The sequence below is a fragment of the Tenrec ecaudatus genome, chromosome 9 (assembly GCF_050624435.1).
Source record: "Tenrec ecaudatus isolate mTenEca1 chromosome 9, mTenEca1.hap1, whole genome shotgun sequence".
In the NCBI taxonomy this organism is placed as follows: domain Eukaryota; kingdom Metazoa; phylum Chordata; class Mammalia; order Afrosoricida; family Tenrecidae; genus Tenrec; species Tenrec ecaudatus.
Window position 1 is genome coordinate 105301597 of NC_134538.1, and position 17435 is coordinate 105319031.

The 17435-nt window shown below is 40.4% G+C and overlaps 1 protein-coding gene across 1 annotated transcript; it reads left to right on the top strand.

The window, feature by feature from the left end:
- Nucleotides 1-4086: 4086 nt before the first annotated feature.
- On the top strand, nt 4087-11215 carry TFPI2 (tissue factor pathway inhibitor 2). The gene is made up of 6 exons (XM_075557349.1): nt 4087-4168; nt 4449-4631; nt 6155-6334; nt 10232-10392; nt 11063-11072; nt 11139-11215. The coding sequence occupies exons 1-6, from the start codon at nt 4087-4089 to the stop codon at nt 11213-11215; spliced, it is 693 nt and encodes a 230-aa protein (XP_075413464.1).
- Nucleotides 11216-17435: the final 6220 nt, after the last annotated feature.

Sequence of the window (17435 nt, forward strand, 5' to 3'; positions counted from 1 at the left end):
CCTCATTGTCACCAAGTCCATTCCAACTCATAGTGAGGCTGTGGTACAGAATAGACGTAGGTGTCCCGGGGTGTTTCCAAGACTGTAACTCTTCTTGGGAATAGAAAGCCTCGCCTTTCTCCCCAAAAGCTATTAAAGGCATACACTATTTGGTACAGAGAAAGGAAAGGAAACTAACATTTTACAGAGTTCGTTTCTGGCTACTGATTTCTGCCTGTGGGTAGACTCCTTTCCACAGAAGGATGAAAAGCCTTTCTCTGTTCTCCTACTCCCCCTCCACTCATTACACAGCAGCCCTGAGTGGATTGAGTAGTCTGCGTTGGCTGAAAGCCTTAAAGCTCAAGAACCCCAGAAGAAGCCATCACAGAGTGATGTCTGATTGCTGGGACACTTTCCTATGCAGGGAGAGCTTAGCTGGAGAGTGAGGTTGATGGAAGGTCAGAAGCTCATGTTGCTCAGCTTCCTGATTATAGTCCATGCTCGGTCTAAAAATTTCATGCCAAGGCCCACAGTGGGGCCTGGAATAAGGGGGAATAAAGGATGAACTGGAAATATCTGTCAGTGTGTGAGGAGATAGAAACACATATACATACCTTTTAATATGTATATTCAAAGCATAAGATGGTAGCTTTGATCCTCCCCATTTTATTCTCATAATGTACCTGTGAAGAAGTTATTGCCCCACTTTTCAGAGAAGGACACAGAAGCTTGGGTTTTAGGTAATTTGTCTGATTGAAGAAGAACTAAAACTGGTGTCTCCTCTGACTTTTAAGTGTGTTTTCCCCTTAATATACTTCCAAATATCTGCCCTGATTCAGAGAGTCTCTTCATATATGAAGTAAAGAATAATTAAGCCAAAAATAGAAAAAAACCCATATCTGAGTACAAAGAATAAAGGCAGCAATAGTCAATGTGACATGTCAACTGAAATTTAACATGAGTCTTTGAAATTTATGGTCTATTTAGAAATATATTTAATCATAGAAAAAAATAAGTAAACTTGGATTTTCTCTAGAACATGATCTTGATAAACAGTAAAATTTCCCTACCCTAAAAATATTTTCTTTTCTTTTATTAGTAGCCTGGTAGAACAGTGGTTATGAGTTAGGTTGCTAACTACAAGATCAGCAGTTCAGAACCAGCAGCAGCTCCACTGGAGAAAGATGAGGATTTGACCTCCTGGAACGAGTTGCTCTTAGAAACTCATAAGGACAGCTTCACTCTGTCGCATAGGGTCGCTCTGAGTTTAAATCGGCTCGTTGGTGGCAGTGGGTGAGATTTGTGTTGGTTTCTTGTTTTGCTTTGTCAATATAAAATATTTCAGTGGCTTAATCTTTGTGTTGAAATATAAAAACAATTGTGAGGATTGTGCAGGACCACAGAGGGTCTTGGTCTGTTGTACACTGTGTTGCTATGATTTGGAATCCACATTATGGTTTCTAATAACAACAATATTTGGGAGCGGGGGATACTAGGAAGCGTCTCTTATGATTCTTCTTATTTATTTTTTCCTTCGTTTTTAACCGTTTTGTTGGCATATAATTAACATCATATGATTTGATAGTGCAATCACATTAGGAAGAGCTGTATAATCATCACCACATTCAAGTTAAGAACATACCCTTCTTTCTTGTATTTACTGTTACTAGCCCCCCACCTCCTCCCAATCTCTTTTGCTATACCCCCAAGAAACCATGAATTTACTTACTATCTCTATAGATTTACCTAGTCTTACAATTTTTCTATGATTGCGACTTTTCAAAACTGGGTGGCTGTCTCTGTGGCTGACATGCCAGACCAGCTTAGTGAACGTATTTACATTACAGAAACCAGCAGACTATACAAAGTGTAAACGGCTCTGAGTATTAAGAGACCATGATTCCTAGGATTGTGATTCTATGGCAAAGGTCAGGATAATAAAAAAGGGGTAGGAGGAATAGGATGGGGAATATCCCAGAATATTAAACCACGTTGAGGGTTCTGTACTTTTCAGAACTTTACTGAAACTTGGAAGAATTCCGTAAAGTCTCACTGGTGTCCTAAGACAAGCAAGAAATACTTAGTCTACTCATTCACTTGATCTGCTGAATAAAGCATGATCTTTCTATCTATCTATCTATCTATCTATCTATCTATCTATCTATCTATCTATCTATCTATCTATCTACACACACATATACACATGTATATGTATATAATAAATTATGGAAGCCTGGTGCCTTATTGGTTATGTGTTGGCTGTGATTCACAAAATCAGCAGTTACAAATCACTAGCTGCCTGTAAAAGAAAGACGGGACTTTCTACTCTTGTGAACAGTTAACTAGTTTCATGTGGGAAACAGAAGGGTTTCTCCCAAGCTGTCTCCCCCAAATATAAGCCAAACTTAGCTCCTTGCGAATGACTATACACTTGGAGGTCATCATAAGTAGATCAGGGGTTATTCTCCCTAAGGGTTATCAGCCATCTAGAGCAAGCAGTCACCACTGTTTATCACACAACAAGTAGGGTCCACTCCCTTCTGATCAGAATAGTAGTTGACTGTTTCCTTGAAGGAGACCCCAGAGGTCAAGCCCACCCAAAGGTGACCAAGGTTAGGCCACCATCATGAATCTAGGGTCTGACCATCTTGTCACATGTATACCTCTAGTCCCTCCCATTCCTATCTGCACACCCCTAGTTCATCCCCTTCCTGTTACACGTATGCCTATCATACAATCCCTTCATGTGATGTGTATGCCTATTGTACGACATGTGGTTACCTGTATCATGTCCCCCTAAGTAGACATAACCCTTCGTTAGCAATAAACGAGGTCCTTGAACCTCCTGCCAGGTCTCCACCCCACCTCGCCTTGGCCCACACTGTGCGTGGACCTGGCTGGTAAGATCATGGCCATCCCTGAGGTGAGAATGTTACCATATGTGTCTGACTCCATTATTTCAATATCTTTTATCTCTCATACGCTCGATGACTTTAATAAATAGTTATATATCTCAACCGTACAATTGTGCCTATCAAACCAGTGATTAGTGGTGGGGGGCTGGCGCCCCTTCCAACCACAGTCTCGGAAACTCACAGGAGCAGTTCTGCCTTGTCCTATAGGGTCCCAGTGAATCAATATAGACACAATGATAGTGGGTTTTAATTCAAATAACACTATTGTGTTAGTCCAGGTTGCCTAGGGAAACAAATGCAGAGAGAACTTTTTATCAAGAAGTAATTATGCATCAATGAAACATCTCAGCCCAGTCCACACGTTTTATATTAGCCCATATGCCCAATATTAGCCCATGAATTCCTCTTCAGACTCATGCAGCACATGCAACGATGTTGAAAGCAGGAAGATCACAGGCTGGTGGGTGGAAAGTCCTCTAGGCCTGATGGCAGTGGACCCATCTCCAGGGCTCTGGTTCCCATCAGCATGGCTCCATGTGGCTTGTCCACAAGAAGGCAAAGCAGAGGGAGAGTGTGCCTGGCCTCCACGGTGGAAGAGAAGAAGTCTCAGAGTCCTCATGAGAAGGCCACGCCCACAAAGAGGGATCCCCAGACAGTGACCTGATTGACGGGCTAGACTCCCCACTTCATTCTTATATATCAAGCTGACATGAAATTGTGTAACGACCATAGCTAAAGGATCTACTATCATGAGCCCATGACTTTAATACTTTCTCTTCAAATCCATGCACTTTCACTTTCAAGACATGGTCTCGGCCTTTGGAATTAATGCTGCAGTTGTTAGGTTGTGCAATTACCTCTAGGTCTTTCCTTCTACCCTGTGGATTTCTCGTCACTGACACAGAGCACACCCTGTGAACCTTTGCCTCATCACAACAGAAAGTTGGAGAGTTGAACATGGTGGGGAATTCCTCACACCTGCACACCCTTTCCATCATCCTGGTAGAGAAGAGGCACTGGACTCAGTACAAACTCACTCCACCCTGTCAGGGGTCAGGAGGACACTCACCACACATAAATAGAGCACTCACTGCTCAGGTAGCCAGGCTGCCTCAGGCTGGACTCCGAGCACCCTTCTATTGCCAGGAGCAGTCCCAGGACCTTGCTCACAGGTGCACTTGAAGTCAGCACGATGGGCTTTTTTGGCCTCTTGGTGCTGCTGATTCTTTCTCTGCTTGGGACTGCCCTGGGCAATTTTGCCACTTCTCCGGCAGGTATGTTGCCCCATAGAGGAGCCACTTTTGCTTCTAAAACCAAAAATACCCTGTGGGAGACAGTACCCCCAAGTGCCCCAGTGTTCCCATGTGCCCCAATGTGCCCTTTGTAGGCATGTTTCTGCTCTTTCTCTAGGCTCCTGGGGAGCCCCAAGGAGCCACTGGGAAGTTTCCACTTTCTCTCTTGGAGGAGGCTGTCCCTGTGAAGTCCCTCTCTCCTTCCCTGAAAATGTGACTGACTCTTTCCCCTGTCTTTTCCTCTCTGGGGACTCTCTGGCAGACAACAATGCAGAGATTTGTCTCCAACCCAAGTGCAAAGGACCGTGCAGAGCCCGAATTGCCAGATACTACTATGACAGGCACATGCAGAGCTGCCAGCGGTTCTGGTATGGGGGCTGTCAGGGAAATGCCAACAATTTCCGAACACAAAGTGCCTGTAAGAAAGCCTGCTGGCGGATCCAGGGTAAGTGCCCCCTTCCATTGGAATCACTTGCTGGAGGCCCAGCTAACTCTGCAGATCTTATTTTGCCTAAGTATGTTTCACCCACATTTTTTGAATTACTAAATATACCTCAAGGGCATTGAGTTGCTCAAACTAATGACATGCTTTTAATAACCACTAATATTTATCCTCTCTCTTGATTAACATTTTGCCTAACTCAATAATCCTGTGAATAACTCAGGCAAAGATTTGTGTCTTCACCATTGATGGGGCCACAAATACCCAAGTCTCACATTATTTTCATGTGAAAGCCATGGATGGTATTCTTCCTTGAGAACATATTCTTAGTTCAGATGAAATGTCAGTCTGAAATATTTCTTGATGGGTTTTATTCTTAAATTTGAATTTTGTGCATTATAAAAGCACAAGTTTTTTTTACCTGAAAACCAAACATACCTTGAATTAGCTAAGGGATATAGTGGAGAGTACTGTGACATGTATTTTATCTGTTTCATTTTGTTTTTATACTCTATTTTTATTTAATCAGTTAAAACAAGTAACAGAACTTGGATTTAACTGAGCCAGGGAAAAATGTGTATTTTTGTGAATATACTTTGGTTATCATCATATACAATAATAAGGGAACATCCCAATTATGGTGGTTACATAATTTCATTTCCGTGAGTGTAGGGATGGAGTCTAGCCTGTCAATCAGGCCATAGCCTGATGATGCTTTCTTATGGGTGTGGCCTTCTCATGAGGATTCTGGAAACTTCCTCTTCTCTGCTTCTTATTCCTGTTGACAAACCACGTGGAGAATTACTGAGCTCTGAGAGAATCTGTCTCTCACTGCTCCTGCTTGTTGGAGAGTCATGCTCACAGATCTGGAGGACCCACGTGGAGACCCACACCAGTGCTAAGATGCTTCCACCACCATTGGAGCCACAAGACTGTACCCATCATCGTGTGATCTTCCTACATTTTGCATCATTGCATGTGACTGCATGAGTCTGAAGAAGAATTTTTGTACTAGTATTGGACATATGGGCTAATGTCGGACTTATGGACTCGATCTGAACTGGGCTAGGACACTCACTCGCGAATGAGTGTCTTGGGTTTGTTTCCCTAGTCAACCTAGTCTAACACACTGAGAGAAAACAGATTTTTTTATTTGGACTTGAAAGATCTATCACAGCTAAGTCAGATCTGGATCTATGCGGTTAGAAAAGTTTTACTAACTAGAAACTCTTGGGGTGTTTAAAGAACCCTGGTGCTACAGTTCCTAGGAGCTGAACTGTTAAGCCCGAAAGCTACTCCAGAGAGCAAGATGGGGCTACCTGCTCCCATAAAGATCCACAGTCTGGGAAATACTATATAAAGTCACCATGAATTGGAGGCTATTCAAAGACAATGGGTTTGGTTTTTGGTATCTGGGAGTTTATTACACTGGTAGTAAATATGATGATTTTCCTCCAGGTGTTTCTTCCAAAAACGTCTCTGAGAGTAATAAGACAAAGTTTTACTAACTGCCCTCCTTTTCCTAGAAGTTCCCCAAATTTGCTGGCCAGAAGTGAGTGAGAAACCATGTGAAAATCCCAGAGGCCAGTACTACTTCAACTTAAAATCCATGACATGTGAAAAAGCCAAGTCTGGTAACTGCCTCGGCAGTAAGAACAGCTTCCCAGATAAAGCTTCATGTGTGGGATCCTGTGCACCAAAGAGAAGTAAGTGTGAGTTTTTGGTGTTCATATGAAATTTCGTTATTGAGACTTTGGGGTGAAAAGTCAATACTTTGATGAGAAGTTAGCATTGTTTGAATTTGGGTGTATTCACTTATACTACAAACTCACTGCCATGGAGTCATTGCTGACCCATAGCAACCCCCTATGGGTTTCCATGACTGTAACCATTTATGGTAGTAGGAAACCCAGTCTTTCTCTCAGGGAGCTGCTGGGGGTTTGGAACTGCTGACCTTGAGTCTCAAAGTCCACTGTGTAACCCCCATACCGCCAGGGCTCCTCCTTAATCTTCACTTCACTGCCCTGTGAGGAAGTATTAGCACCCCTGTTTTCACATGGGAGGAGAGCAGCTGGGGGAACTGAATGACTTGTCAGTCCTGAGAGCTGGAGAGTGACCGAGTCACCATTCAAAGTTGTCCTGCCTCCCTCTTCTCCATTGTACCTTTAGAAGGGTTTCTCAATTATTCAACCTCCTCATAAAGTTGTTGTCAAAGCACAGAGACACCATGAAGAAGATAGTGCTTACTAATGCACGCCTTTGCCTCAGGTTTGTAGGAAAGCAGTGAGCCATAAGAGTCCGTGCAGAATGTCGAGGTGAGACGGTGAAACCGGAGAGACTGCTTTCCCAGGCCTTTAGTTGGCCCCTATAGTCATTGCAGCACAAGCAGCCTTCTTTTCTTTCTCCACATTCCCTACCTCCCCTTTCTTTCCCATTGCAATTCTTGGAACAGTGGATTACTGGGACAGTAGTTAATATTTATTTGAGACAAGGCAGGCATTTTCCAACATACATAGCAGAGACATAGGTAACTACAAAAATGTTTTTTTTTTAAATAACAACAAAGGGAGAGTCTGGCAGAGACTCTAGCTATATTTTACTGATTGTGAAAATTCTTGGTTTAATGGAGTGACAACGATCGTTGCTGGTGCTTTCTTTATTGTTTGTATAGCTGAAAAGTTACCAATGGTTAATTGGGGTGGCTCAGTAGTTAAAGCCCTTGACACTGAAGGTGCCCACCAGCTGCTCTGTGGGAGACAGATGAGGCAGTCTGCTTTCCACGAACTTCCACCCTGAAAGCCCCGTGGGCAGTTCTACTCAGTCCCATAGCACCCCGTAAGCTCAAATCACTCAATGGGTCAGCGCGGATTACTTAGAAGCATCATAGATACAGGCTTTCTTACTAAGCTATAGTGAACAACTGCACACACTTTTCATCAAAACCCACACATATTAGTTTACTGAGTCTTCTGGCCCTGTTAGGAATCATAAATGTGAAAAGAGCCTCTGATTCGTGGGTGAACAAGTAAATGTGGTGAAGAGAGCTGATGGTGCCTGGCTATCAAAAGAGATAGTGACTGGGGTCTTAAAGGTTGAAGATAAACAAGCGGCCATCTAGCTCAGAAGCAACAAAGTCCACATGGAAGAACACACCAGCCTGTGTGATCGAGTGGTCCCAAAGGGATCAGTTACCAGGCATCAAAGAACAAAAAATCATATCATTGACTGCACACCTCCATGATAGGATCTCTGAAGACAAATGGGTGCATAAGCAAATGTGGTGAAGAAAGCTGATGGTGCCCGGCTATCAAAAGAGATAGTGTCTGGGGCCTTAAAGGCTTGAAGGTGAACAAGCGGCCATCTAGCTCAGAAGCAAATAAGCCCACATGGAAGAAGCACACCGGCCAGTGCGATCACGAGGTGCCCAAGGGACCAGGTATAAGGCATCATGCAAAAAAAAAAAGATATAAGTGTGTGTATGTATGTGTATATATGTGTATATGTATATATGTATGTGTATATATGTATATATATATATCATATTAAATGAAGGGGGAAGTGCAGAGTGGAGACCCAAGGCCCAAGTGTCGACCAATGGAGATCCCTTCATAGAGGAGTTTAGGAGAGGAGATGGGTTAATTAGGGTGTGAGGTAGTATCGATGAAGAACACAGCTTTCCCCCAGATCATGGATGCTTCCTCCCCCCAACTACCATGATCCGAATTCTACCTTGCAGGGCTGGATAGGACAGAGGCTGTACACTGGTGCATATGAGGGTTGGAGGTACAGGGAATCCAGGGTGGATGATACCTTCAGGACCAAGGGTGTGAGGGACGATGCTGGGAGAGTGGAGGGTGAGTGAGTTGGAAAGGGGGAACTGATTACAAGGATCCACATGTGACCTCTTCCCTGGGAGAGGGACAGCAGAGAAGGGGGGAAGGGAGACTCCGGATAGGGCAAGATATGACAAAATAACGATGTATAAATTACCAAGGGCATATGAGGGAGGGGGCAATGGGGAGGGAGGGGGGAAAAAAAGAGGACCTGATGCAAGGGGCTTAAGTGGAGAGCAAATGCCTTGAGAATGATTGGGGCAGGGAATGTATGGATGTGCTTTATACAATTGATGTATGTATATGTATGGATTGTGGTAAGAGTTGTATGAGTCCCTAATAAAATGTAAAAGAAGAAAAGAGAAAAAAAAATTATCAAAGGTTGGTGAGGGAGGGAGCTGATACCAAGGCTCAAGTAGAAAGAAAATGTTTTTTAAATGATGATAGCAACAAATGTACAAATGTGCTTGACACAATGGATGGATGGATGAATTGTGATAAGAGTTGTACGAGTCCCCAGTAAAATGAATTCTTTTTTAAAAAGCTATAAGAGCCCCAATAAAACGACCTTTAAAAAAAAAGAGCCTCTGATTCTATAGGAAGTTGACATGAGGTTGTAAGAGAGATGGATGGACAGGATCTAGAAGCAGAATCTCTGATGTGGAGAAAATGTGAAAGTGTTCAACACTCACTATATTCAGTAGGTAAGCACAGTTAAGCCCAAATAAGCAAGCACAAGTACAAGTAACTTTACTTCTTTGGGCATGCCAGCAGAGGCAATGGGTTTTTATGGGCTGATAAGCAAAAACATGGCTTACCCTAGTGGCAGAGCAGCTACAAGTTGAATGACTGAACATAAGGACAGCAATTTGAAATCTCCAGGAGGAAGAGGAAATACTCTCCTACTGTCCACGGGTACATTTCTGGAAAGGCACGGGCATGTCTAGCTTATTTTCTAGTAGGTGTGAGTCAGCACTGGCTCAATGGCAGTGAGTCTTTGAGAGGAAGCTGTCACAGTCTGCTTCAAGAAACACTGCAGCCTCGATCCGAGTCAACGGGACGGGGACGCGCCCCTGAGCAGGAGTCCGTGGGGTGCAAGTGTAGAGAGACTCGGGTTAGGCGTGGAAAGTCACCGTCAGACCACTCCACGGGCCAGTTCTCCTCTTCACGAAGCGGGTTGCCATGAGTGGGAGCTGGTTGGCTTTCTGTTTGTTCTTCGCTAATAATGGGCGAGATGGTGACTAAAATAGGTAACATAAAGGTGCTAACACAGAACGTTGACATAAACATGTCATATCCTAGCTCTCGAGAGTTAGTCTAGTTTGACTTCACCTCTGCGGCTGAGTCGAGCTCCGGCGGTACAGTGGTTACACATTGAGCTGCTAAGCCCAAGGGGAGCAATCGGAAAGCACCAGTCGCTTTCCTCCTGTGGTCACAGAAACACGCAGGGGTGGGTCTACCTGGTCTTGTGCGGTGCGATGAGTTGGGATGGACTCAATGGCAGTGAGCTATGGTTGAATTTCCATTTATTCAAAACTATGCAAAATGGAACTTCAGAAAATGTCTTCTGGTTTATGAAAATTTAGCATTACTAAAATGTAGCGCATCCATTTAATTTGAGCACATTTCCTAAAATGATTTAGCTCAATATTTTTGGATTCAGAATGAAACTTCAATGGGATTAGCTTTCCTTGAATCACTTCAGTGATCATCACACTTTACTAATTCCAATATGACAGCATTTACAATTTTTTCCCATATTTCATAAAGATTCATCATTTTGCTACAGTCCAAAAGATGAGGGACTGTGTTCTGCCAACGTGACTTGCTATTATGCTAATTCAAGACACAAAGCTTGTGAGCCTTTCTCCTACACTGGCTGTGGAGGAAATGGCAACGACCTTGTTAGCATAGAGGATGGGAAAGAGTTTGCAAAAGAGGCAGTGAATTTTTTCTGATTTTGTTTTTAAATAACTAGATTATAGACAGAATTATATTTTATATATTTAGTTCACCAATAGTATCTTGCTATTTCTAGACCACTTATATATACATTACACTGTTGTACTGATTGGCCAAAATGCTTACATATATTCATATGCACACATATATAAGGGAAGTTCCAAAAGTTCATGGGAATTATCCTTTAATTTCATTTTCCATGATCTTTTTGATGTCCCCTTTTATACACATGGGCATGACTAAGTCCATGTATGGGCCCAGGTGGATGCACTGTGTCGAGCATTGTGCTGCTAAGAGCAAGGGCAGACACTTGAACCCTGCAGCTGCTGCAGGGAGAAAGAAGACACAATCTGGTTCCATAAAGATTTCGAGCCTTGGAAAGGCCAAGGAGTAGGTCTATGCTGTTCTACAGAGTGGTTATGAGTTGAGATAGTCTGAATGGCCAGGAAGATTCAAAACATTCTTGGGAAAATTCTATTACCTTTCAATTCTATTGTTTCTATGAATTTTCTAATGATCTTTCTATACTATAAATATATATAGCTGTCTCTTTGTGTTTTAAAAGCACAATGTTATTAGCTAAATGTAGAGTATATTTGCCTTTATAATCCTTAAAAGGAAATGAGGTGAAGTTGTAAGTATACCAAAGGTGGTAATTTATGATGCACTGCATATTGGAGATATAAGGTGTTTTGTTCTTTCTTTGTTTCTTTAGCCTTGAAGGAGAGAAGGAAGTCCCAAAGAGCTTTATCTGTTAATAGAAACCCGAAAACTCAGAAGATCCAATTTTGACTATTGTTCCTTAATGTCATTTTGTGAATGTTTATATTATTTATGGAGATGTCCGAAGGAATAATATGGTAGTTCAGGGAAACAAATCAGATATGTTTTTACCAATTTTTATTGATAAAAGTTACATTTTATATTTGTATCTTTTTATACATCATTAACTACTACTCAAATGTGAATCAAAAAATTTTAGTTTACTGTTCAACTGTTTATATTTTTATGAGGTTGGATTTTGTAGTGCTTAAAATAAAAAAAAACATCCTGTTTACTGGAACTCAAACAAACAAACAAAAACTCAAACTCACTGCCATCGAGTTGATTCTGACTCATACTGACCATATTGAGCAGGGTAGAACTGCTCTTAAGGGTTACCAAGACGACACTACTTTATAGGAGTAGAAAGCCTTGATTTTCTCCCACGGAGCCACACATACACATACACACTATGGACCGCTAATATTCCTAATTTCAGAAGATAATAGCCAGTGAAATAACCACATAATCACGTGCTTATAACATGAATGGACAACACAAAAGTGGAAACTACACAGTTCACTTTTTATTTAAAAGTTGGATTATGTTGGGTCTCAAGTAGAAAAGTTGCATGATCACCACCACTTTAAAAAATACTTCAAGTCCCATTATTTAGGCAATACGTTCTGAAACCTCATTTTTCTTGGGTTAGACTGTGCTAACAAGAGTAAAGGGATTTATTTAAGCAATAATATAACAACTGTTTTGGTTGTATTAAAAACTAAATCAGAAATATTCTCCTCTGGGGGAGAGGAATGATTTTATCTGTCTGTCTGTCTATCTATCTATATCTAGCATCTATCTATCTTTATATAACCACCCCTATATGTTTGTATTTCCACATTGATAGATGACTTAAAATTTTTCCTGTTGTTTTCTAAGACATAATGGATTAAAGCCTACTAAAGCTGTTGTTAAATTTTTTGTATTAAGAGCTTTATTTACATTATCAGAAACTATGCATGAATTTAATTATTTAAATCCCACAATAAAGAGCTCTTAATAAATATTTCTATTGCATTGTTTCTATTCTATGTACTTTTAAAATTCCTTAACAAAATTGACATGTTTAACACTATGCTCCCCCGTCAAAGAGTTCTCCCTTTACTCTGCCGATCTCTCTTTTAAGAATCCTTCCCAAAGTTATTGCAACAAGAATACAAAATTACATATGCCTGAGGACATTGATTGATGCATTATTCAGAATTGCTGAAGACTGGAAGCAAACGAGATACGAATCAATTTGGGCATTGATTGGATAAATAATGAGTGAAATTAAATTCCCTGTATATGGTTGTAACTTGATTTCAAGACTATCTTAAGAAGAACAGTCCTGTACAATAGGAATAGACACACATGTATACAAAAGCCTCCCAAGTGATAGGAGGACATTCAAACTACTTGCCTCTGGGCAGAGGGAAGGTCACAAGGTATAGACTGGTATGGAAAAGAAATTTCCATGAATATGCTTGCTGTAAGTTTTTATATTAGATCATTTAAGTATTCTAGATAATTAAAAACCAAAATTAAAGGAGAAAGGTATTACCTGAGAAATTAAAAACAAAACAAACCGGCTGCAACTAAATAAATATTAAATAGTGCATAATTATACACAGAATGTAATTATTTTCAGACATTTCAAAACTATGTAAACAGTTTTATTTTATTATTTTTTAAAATAATTTTATTGGGGGCGCTTACAGATATTATAACAATCCATAAATCAATTACATCAAGCAAACTTGTACATATGTTGCCATTGTAATTTTCAAAACATTATCTTTCTTCTTGAGCCCTTATTACCAGCTCCTCTTCTTTTCTCTCTCCCCCACCTTCCCACCCTTCCTCCCTCGTGAACTCTTCATAAATTATATATATATAATTTTTTTCATATCTTACACTATCCATTTTATCTTTTCACCCACGTTTCTGTTATTCATCCCCCCAGGGGGTATTATATATTCATCATTGCTATCAATTCCTCCTTTCTCTCTCCCTCCCCTTGTCTTTTTACTTTTCCCATGACTGTTTCTGAGGGGATTATCTGTCCTGGCTTCTATGTGTCCAAAGCAATTATCTGTACTGATGTACATAATCCAGTCTAGCAGGATTTGTGAGGTGAAACAGGGGAGTGTGGGGGAGGATGCAATAAAGAACCAAAGTAATGTTTCATTGGTGCTATATTGCCCACTGGCTGACTCGTCCTTTCCAAGTGACCCTTCTGTGAGGGAGGTCCAATTGTCTACGGATGGGCTTGTGGTCTTCACGTTGACCCCTCTCCATCACATCAATACAATTGTTTTTGATCTTCTGGTACCTGATCCCATAGACACCTCATGATCACCCAGGTTGGTGTGCTTTTCCATGTAGGCTTTGTTGCTTCCCTGATAGACAGCTGCTTGTTTAACTTCAAGCCTTTAAGACCCCAGGGGTTATATCTTTTAATAGCTAGGCACCCTCAGCTTTCTTCACCACATTTGCTTATGCACCCATTTTATCTTCAGCGATAGTGTTGAGAAGGTATCACCAAGTGCCAGGTTATTAGAACAAAGTGTTCTTGTGTTGAGGGAAGAATTAGAGGCCCAAAGTCTGTCTGCTACCATAATAATGTAACATATAAATATATTTATATGCCCATTGTGCTTTTTGTGCTTACATCAGTGGACTTATGTTGTACTTGCCCTTTGCCTTTGTCTAACTTCGCTTAGCATAATTTTCTCCATATCTTCCCATGAGATGATATGCTTCATGCATTCATCACTGCTTTTTAGGGATGTGTAGTACTGCATTGTGTGCATATACCAGAGACTTTTTTTAAAATGCATTGGTCAAATAATGGAAATTTAGGTTGTTTCCAATTCTTTGTGATTGTGAATTGTGGCACGTTGAACATTGGAGTGCAGGGGTCTGATCATGGACTGTTTCTTACTTCTTCTGGTATATGCTCACTAGAGGGATTACTGGTTCATATGGCAGCTAGATTTCCATTTGTTTTTGTATCATTTCTACTCGTATCAACAAATAGATTTCCATAGTGACTGTACATACCTAGAAGATCACCAGCAGTGGATGAGAGTTCCTATCTCAACACACCCCCTCCAACATTTGTTGCTTTCTGATTTTTTGAATTGGTCTATCTTTGAGGGTGGTTTCACATAGTTATTTTAATTTGCATTTCCCATATGGCTAAAGATCAGGAACATTTTCTCATGCTTATTGACTATTTGAGTTTCCGCCCTTGTGAAACTTCTGATCAGGGCTTTTGCCCACCTCTTGAATGGGCTATTTGTTTTTTTTCTTATTGTGGGCTAGCAAAGTATTGTGGATTTCAGTAATAAGCCCTTTGTTTGTTGGGTCATTGCTAAAGATGATTTCCCAGTTTGTGGGTTCTCTTATTATTCTCTTGGTGAAGTCTTTCAATGTACACAGGTGTTTTATCTTTAAGATATCCCACTGGTCAATTTGTGCTTCTTCTGTGTATGTGTCCTTTCCAATTTCTCGTAGCCTAGGTTCCCTGTGCCAAGGTTCTCAGTTTTGTCACAATTCTCTCATGATGGCCCTAAGAGTTTGGGGAGTTACCTTGAGGTCTTTGATCTACCTTGAATTTATTCTTGTCTATGGAGTGAGGTGAGGGTTTTGTTTCATTTTTCTGCAGGTAGCTATCCATTTTTTCAAGCGCCACTTATTCAAGAGGTCATCTGCTCCCCATTTGATATTTGTGGGCCCCTTATCAAAGAACAGTTCTTTGTACGCTCATGATTTTATTTCTGGGTTTTCTGTTCTTTCCATTGGTCTAAGTAACTGTCATGGTACCAGTACTGTGCTGTGTTGACCACTGTAGCTGTAAAATGGATGTTAAAGTCAGGTAAAGTAAGCCCTCCAACTTTATCCTTCTTCTAGAGGAGTTATCTGCTAATTCTGTGCTTCTTCCTTCTCCATATGAAGTTGGTCATCAGTTTTCTAATTCTTTGAGAAAAGATGGTAGTATTTGTATTGGGATAGTGCTAAACTTATATAGTGCCTTGAGTAGAACTAACATCTTTACTATATTGAGTCTTCCAACCCACGAACACGGGATATTTTTCCATTTGTGGAGGTCTCTTTTGTTTTCCTGTAATAGTGTTCTCTAGTCTTCTTGGTGCAATTTTTTTGTTGTTAGGTATATTCCTAGATAATTTGTGCTTGGCTACTGTGAAGGGTACTACTTTTTTAAAAGCTCATCTGTGACTTTATCAATGTATATAGCAATCCAATGGACTCCTGTTTGATGAGCTTGCATCCTGTCAATCTACCATATTCCTCTATCGCTTCCAGCATTCCTATTGTGGAGCTTTTGGGGTTTTCAATATATGGAATCATGTCATCTGCAAATAACAATAGTTGCACCTTTTCTTTCCCCAGATGAATACCTTTAATATCTTTCCTTTGCCTTATGTTATTCGCTAGTACCTCCAGCACAATGTTGAATAAAAGTGCGGACAAGTGGCAACCTTGTCTGGTTCCCCTTTTCAGTGGCATTGTTTCCTTATTTTGTCCAATGACTTTAATACTAGCTGTTGGATTTTCATATATAGTTTGTATTATATTGAGGAATTTTCCATCCATTCCTATCTTCTTGAGTGTCTCAAACAGGAATGGGTACTGGATGTTATTGAATGCTTTTTTCTGCATCTATTCATATTATCATGTGGTTTTTAGTCTTTTTCTTGTCAGTGTGATGAATAAAGTTGATTGGCTTTCTGATGTTGAACCACTCCTCGAATGAATCCCACTTGGTCATGATGAATTATTGGTTTTATATACTTTTGTGTTCTATTGGCCAATATTTTGTTAAGAATTTTTGCATTGATGTTCATTAGAGATATGTAGCTATGTACTTTTCAATTCTTGTGAAATCCTTTTCCACTTTAGGTATTAGTGGTACAGCTCCATAGAAAGAGTTTGTGAGTTTACTGTCTTTTTCTATACTCTGGAAGAGCTTGTGTGGGATTGGTGTCGGGTCTTCTCTGAATGCTTGGTAGAATTCTCCTGTGAAGGCTTCCAGCCTGGGGTTTGTTTTAGTTGGTAGTCCCTTGATAACCTTGTTTATTCCTTCTATTGTTTAGTGCTGTTTGGGTCTGTTGAGGTTCTTGATGTCTATCTGGGATAATCTAGGGAGGGATCGTTTTTTTTCCAAATATTTGTCCATGACTTCTAAGTTGTTGAATTCATTGGAGTACAGACCTTCATAGTACTGTGTAATTAGCCTTTTAACTTCACAAAGGGCTTCTGTAATTATCCCTGTTTAACTCCTCATCCTGTTGAATAGATGTTTGCACCTTCCTTTCTTTGGTTAGGTATGCCAGTGATCTGTCAATTCTGTTGATTTGTTAAAGAACCAGTTTTTGCTGTGTTGATTTTTTTGTATTATTTTCTTTTTTTCCACTCATTTAACTCTGCCCTGATATTTATTAGTTCTTTTCTTTTGCTCCTAATAGAATTATTCCATTGACTCTGTTCTAATTACTGGAGGTTTTGTGACAGCATATCAATCATATCTCTATTCCTTTATCATGTGTGCATTTATTGCTACCAAACTTCCTCTGATAACTACTCTTGCTATGTCCCAAAAGTTTTGGTATGTTGTATTCTCATTCTTATTGGTTTCTAAAAATTTCCTAATTTTCTCTCTAATATGGAACTTATGCATTTATTTTGCAGAAGAGAGTTAGTCATCCTCCAATTGTTTCCCCTTATTTTCTTGATCATCCTTTTGTTGATTTCCAGCTTTGTGGTACATTGGTCCAAGAGGGAGGTCTGAGTGACCTCTATGCTTGTGAATTTACTCAGGTTCAACTTGTGTCCAAGCATGTGGCCTATTTTCAATATATGCCATGTGCACTTGAATAGAAGGTGAATTATTTGCATTTGGGTGGAGAACTCTGAAAATGTCTATCAGGTCAAGTTGCATAGTTGTAGACTTCAGTTCTGTAGACTTCAGTTCTGTAGCCTCCCTGTTAAGCTTCTTTTCCAGTGATCTCTCTCAGAGAGTGGTGTATTAAAGTCACCTACTATGATTGTTGAACTTGTGATTTCTGTTTTCATCTTTTGAAGAGTTTGATTGGCAAATTTTGCAGTTCTCTTATTGGGTACAAATGTATTTATTATGTTTTCTAGTCCTGGTCTGCTGATTCCTCGAACATTATATAAT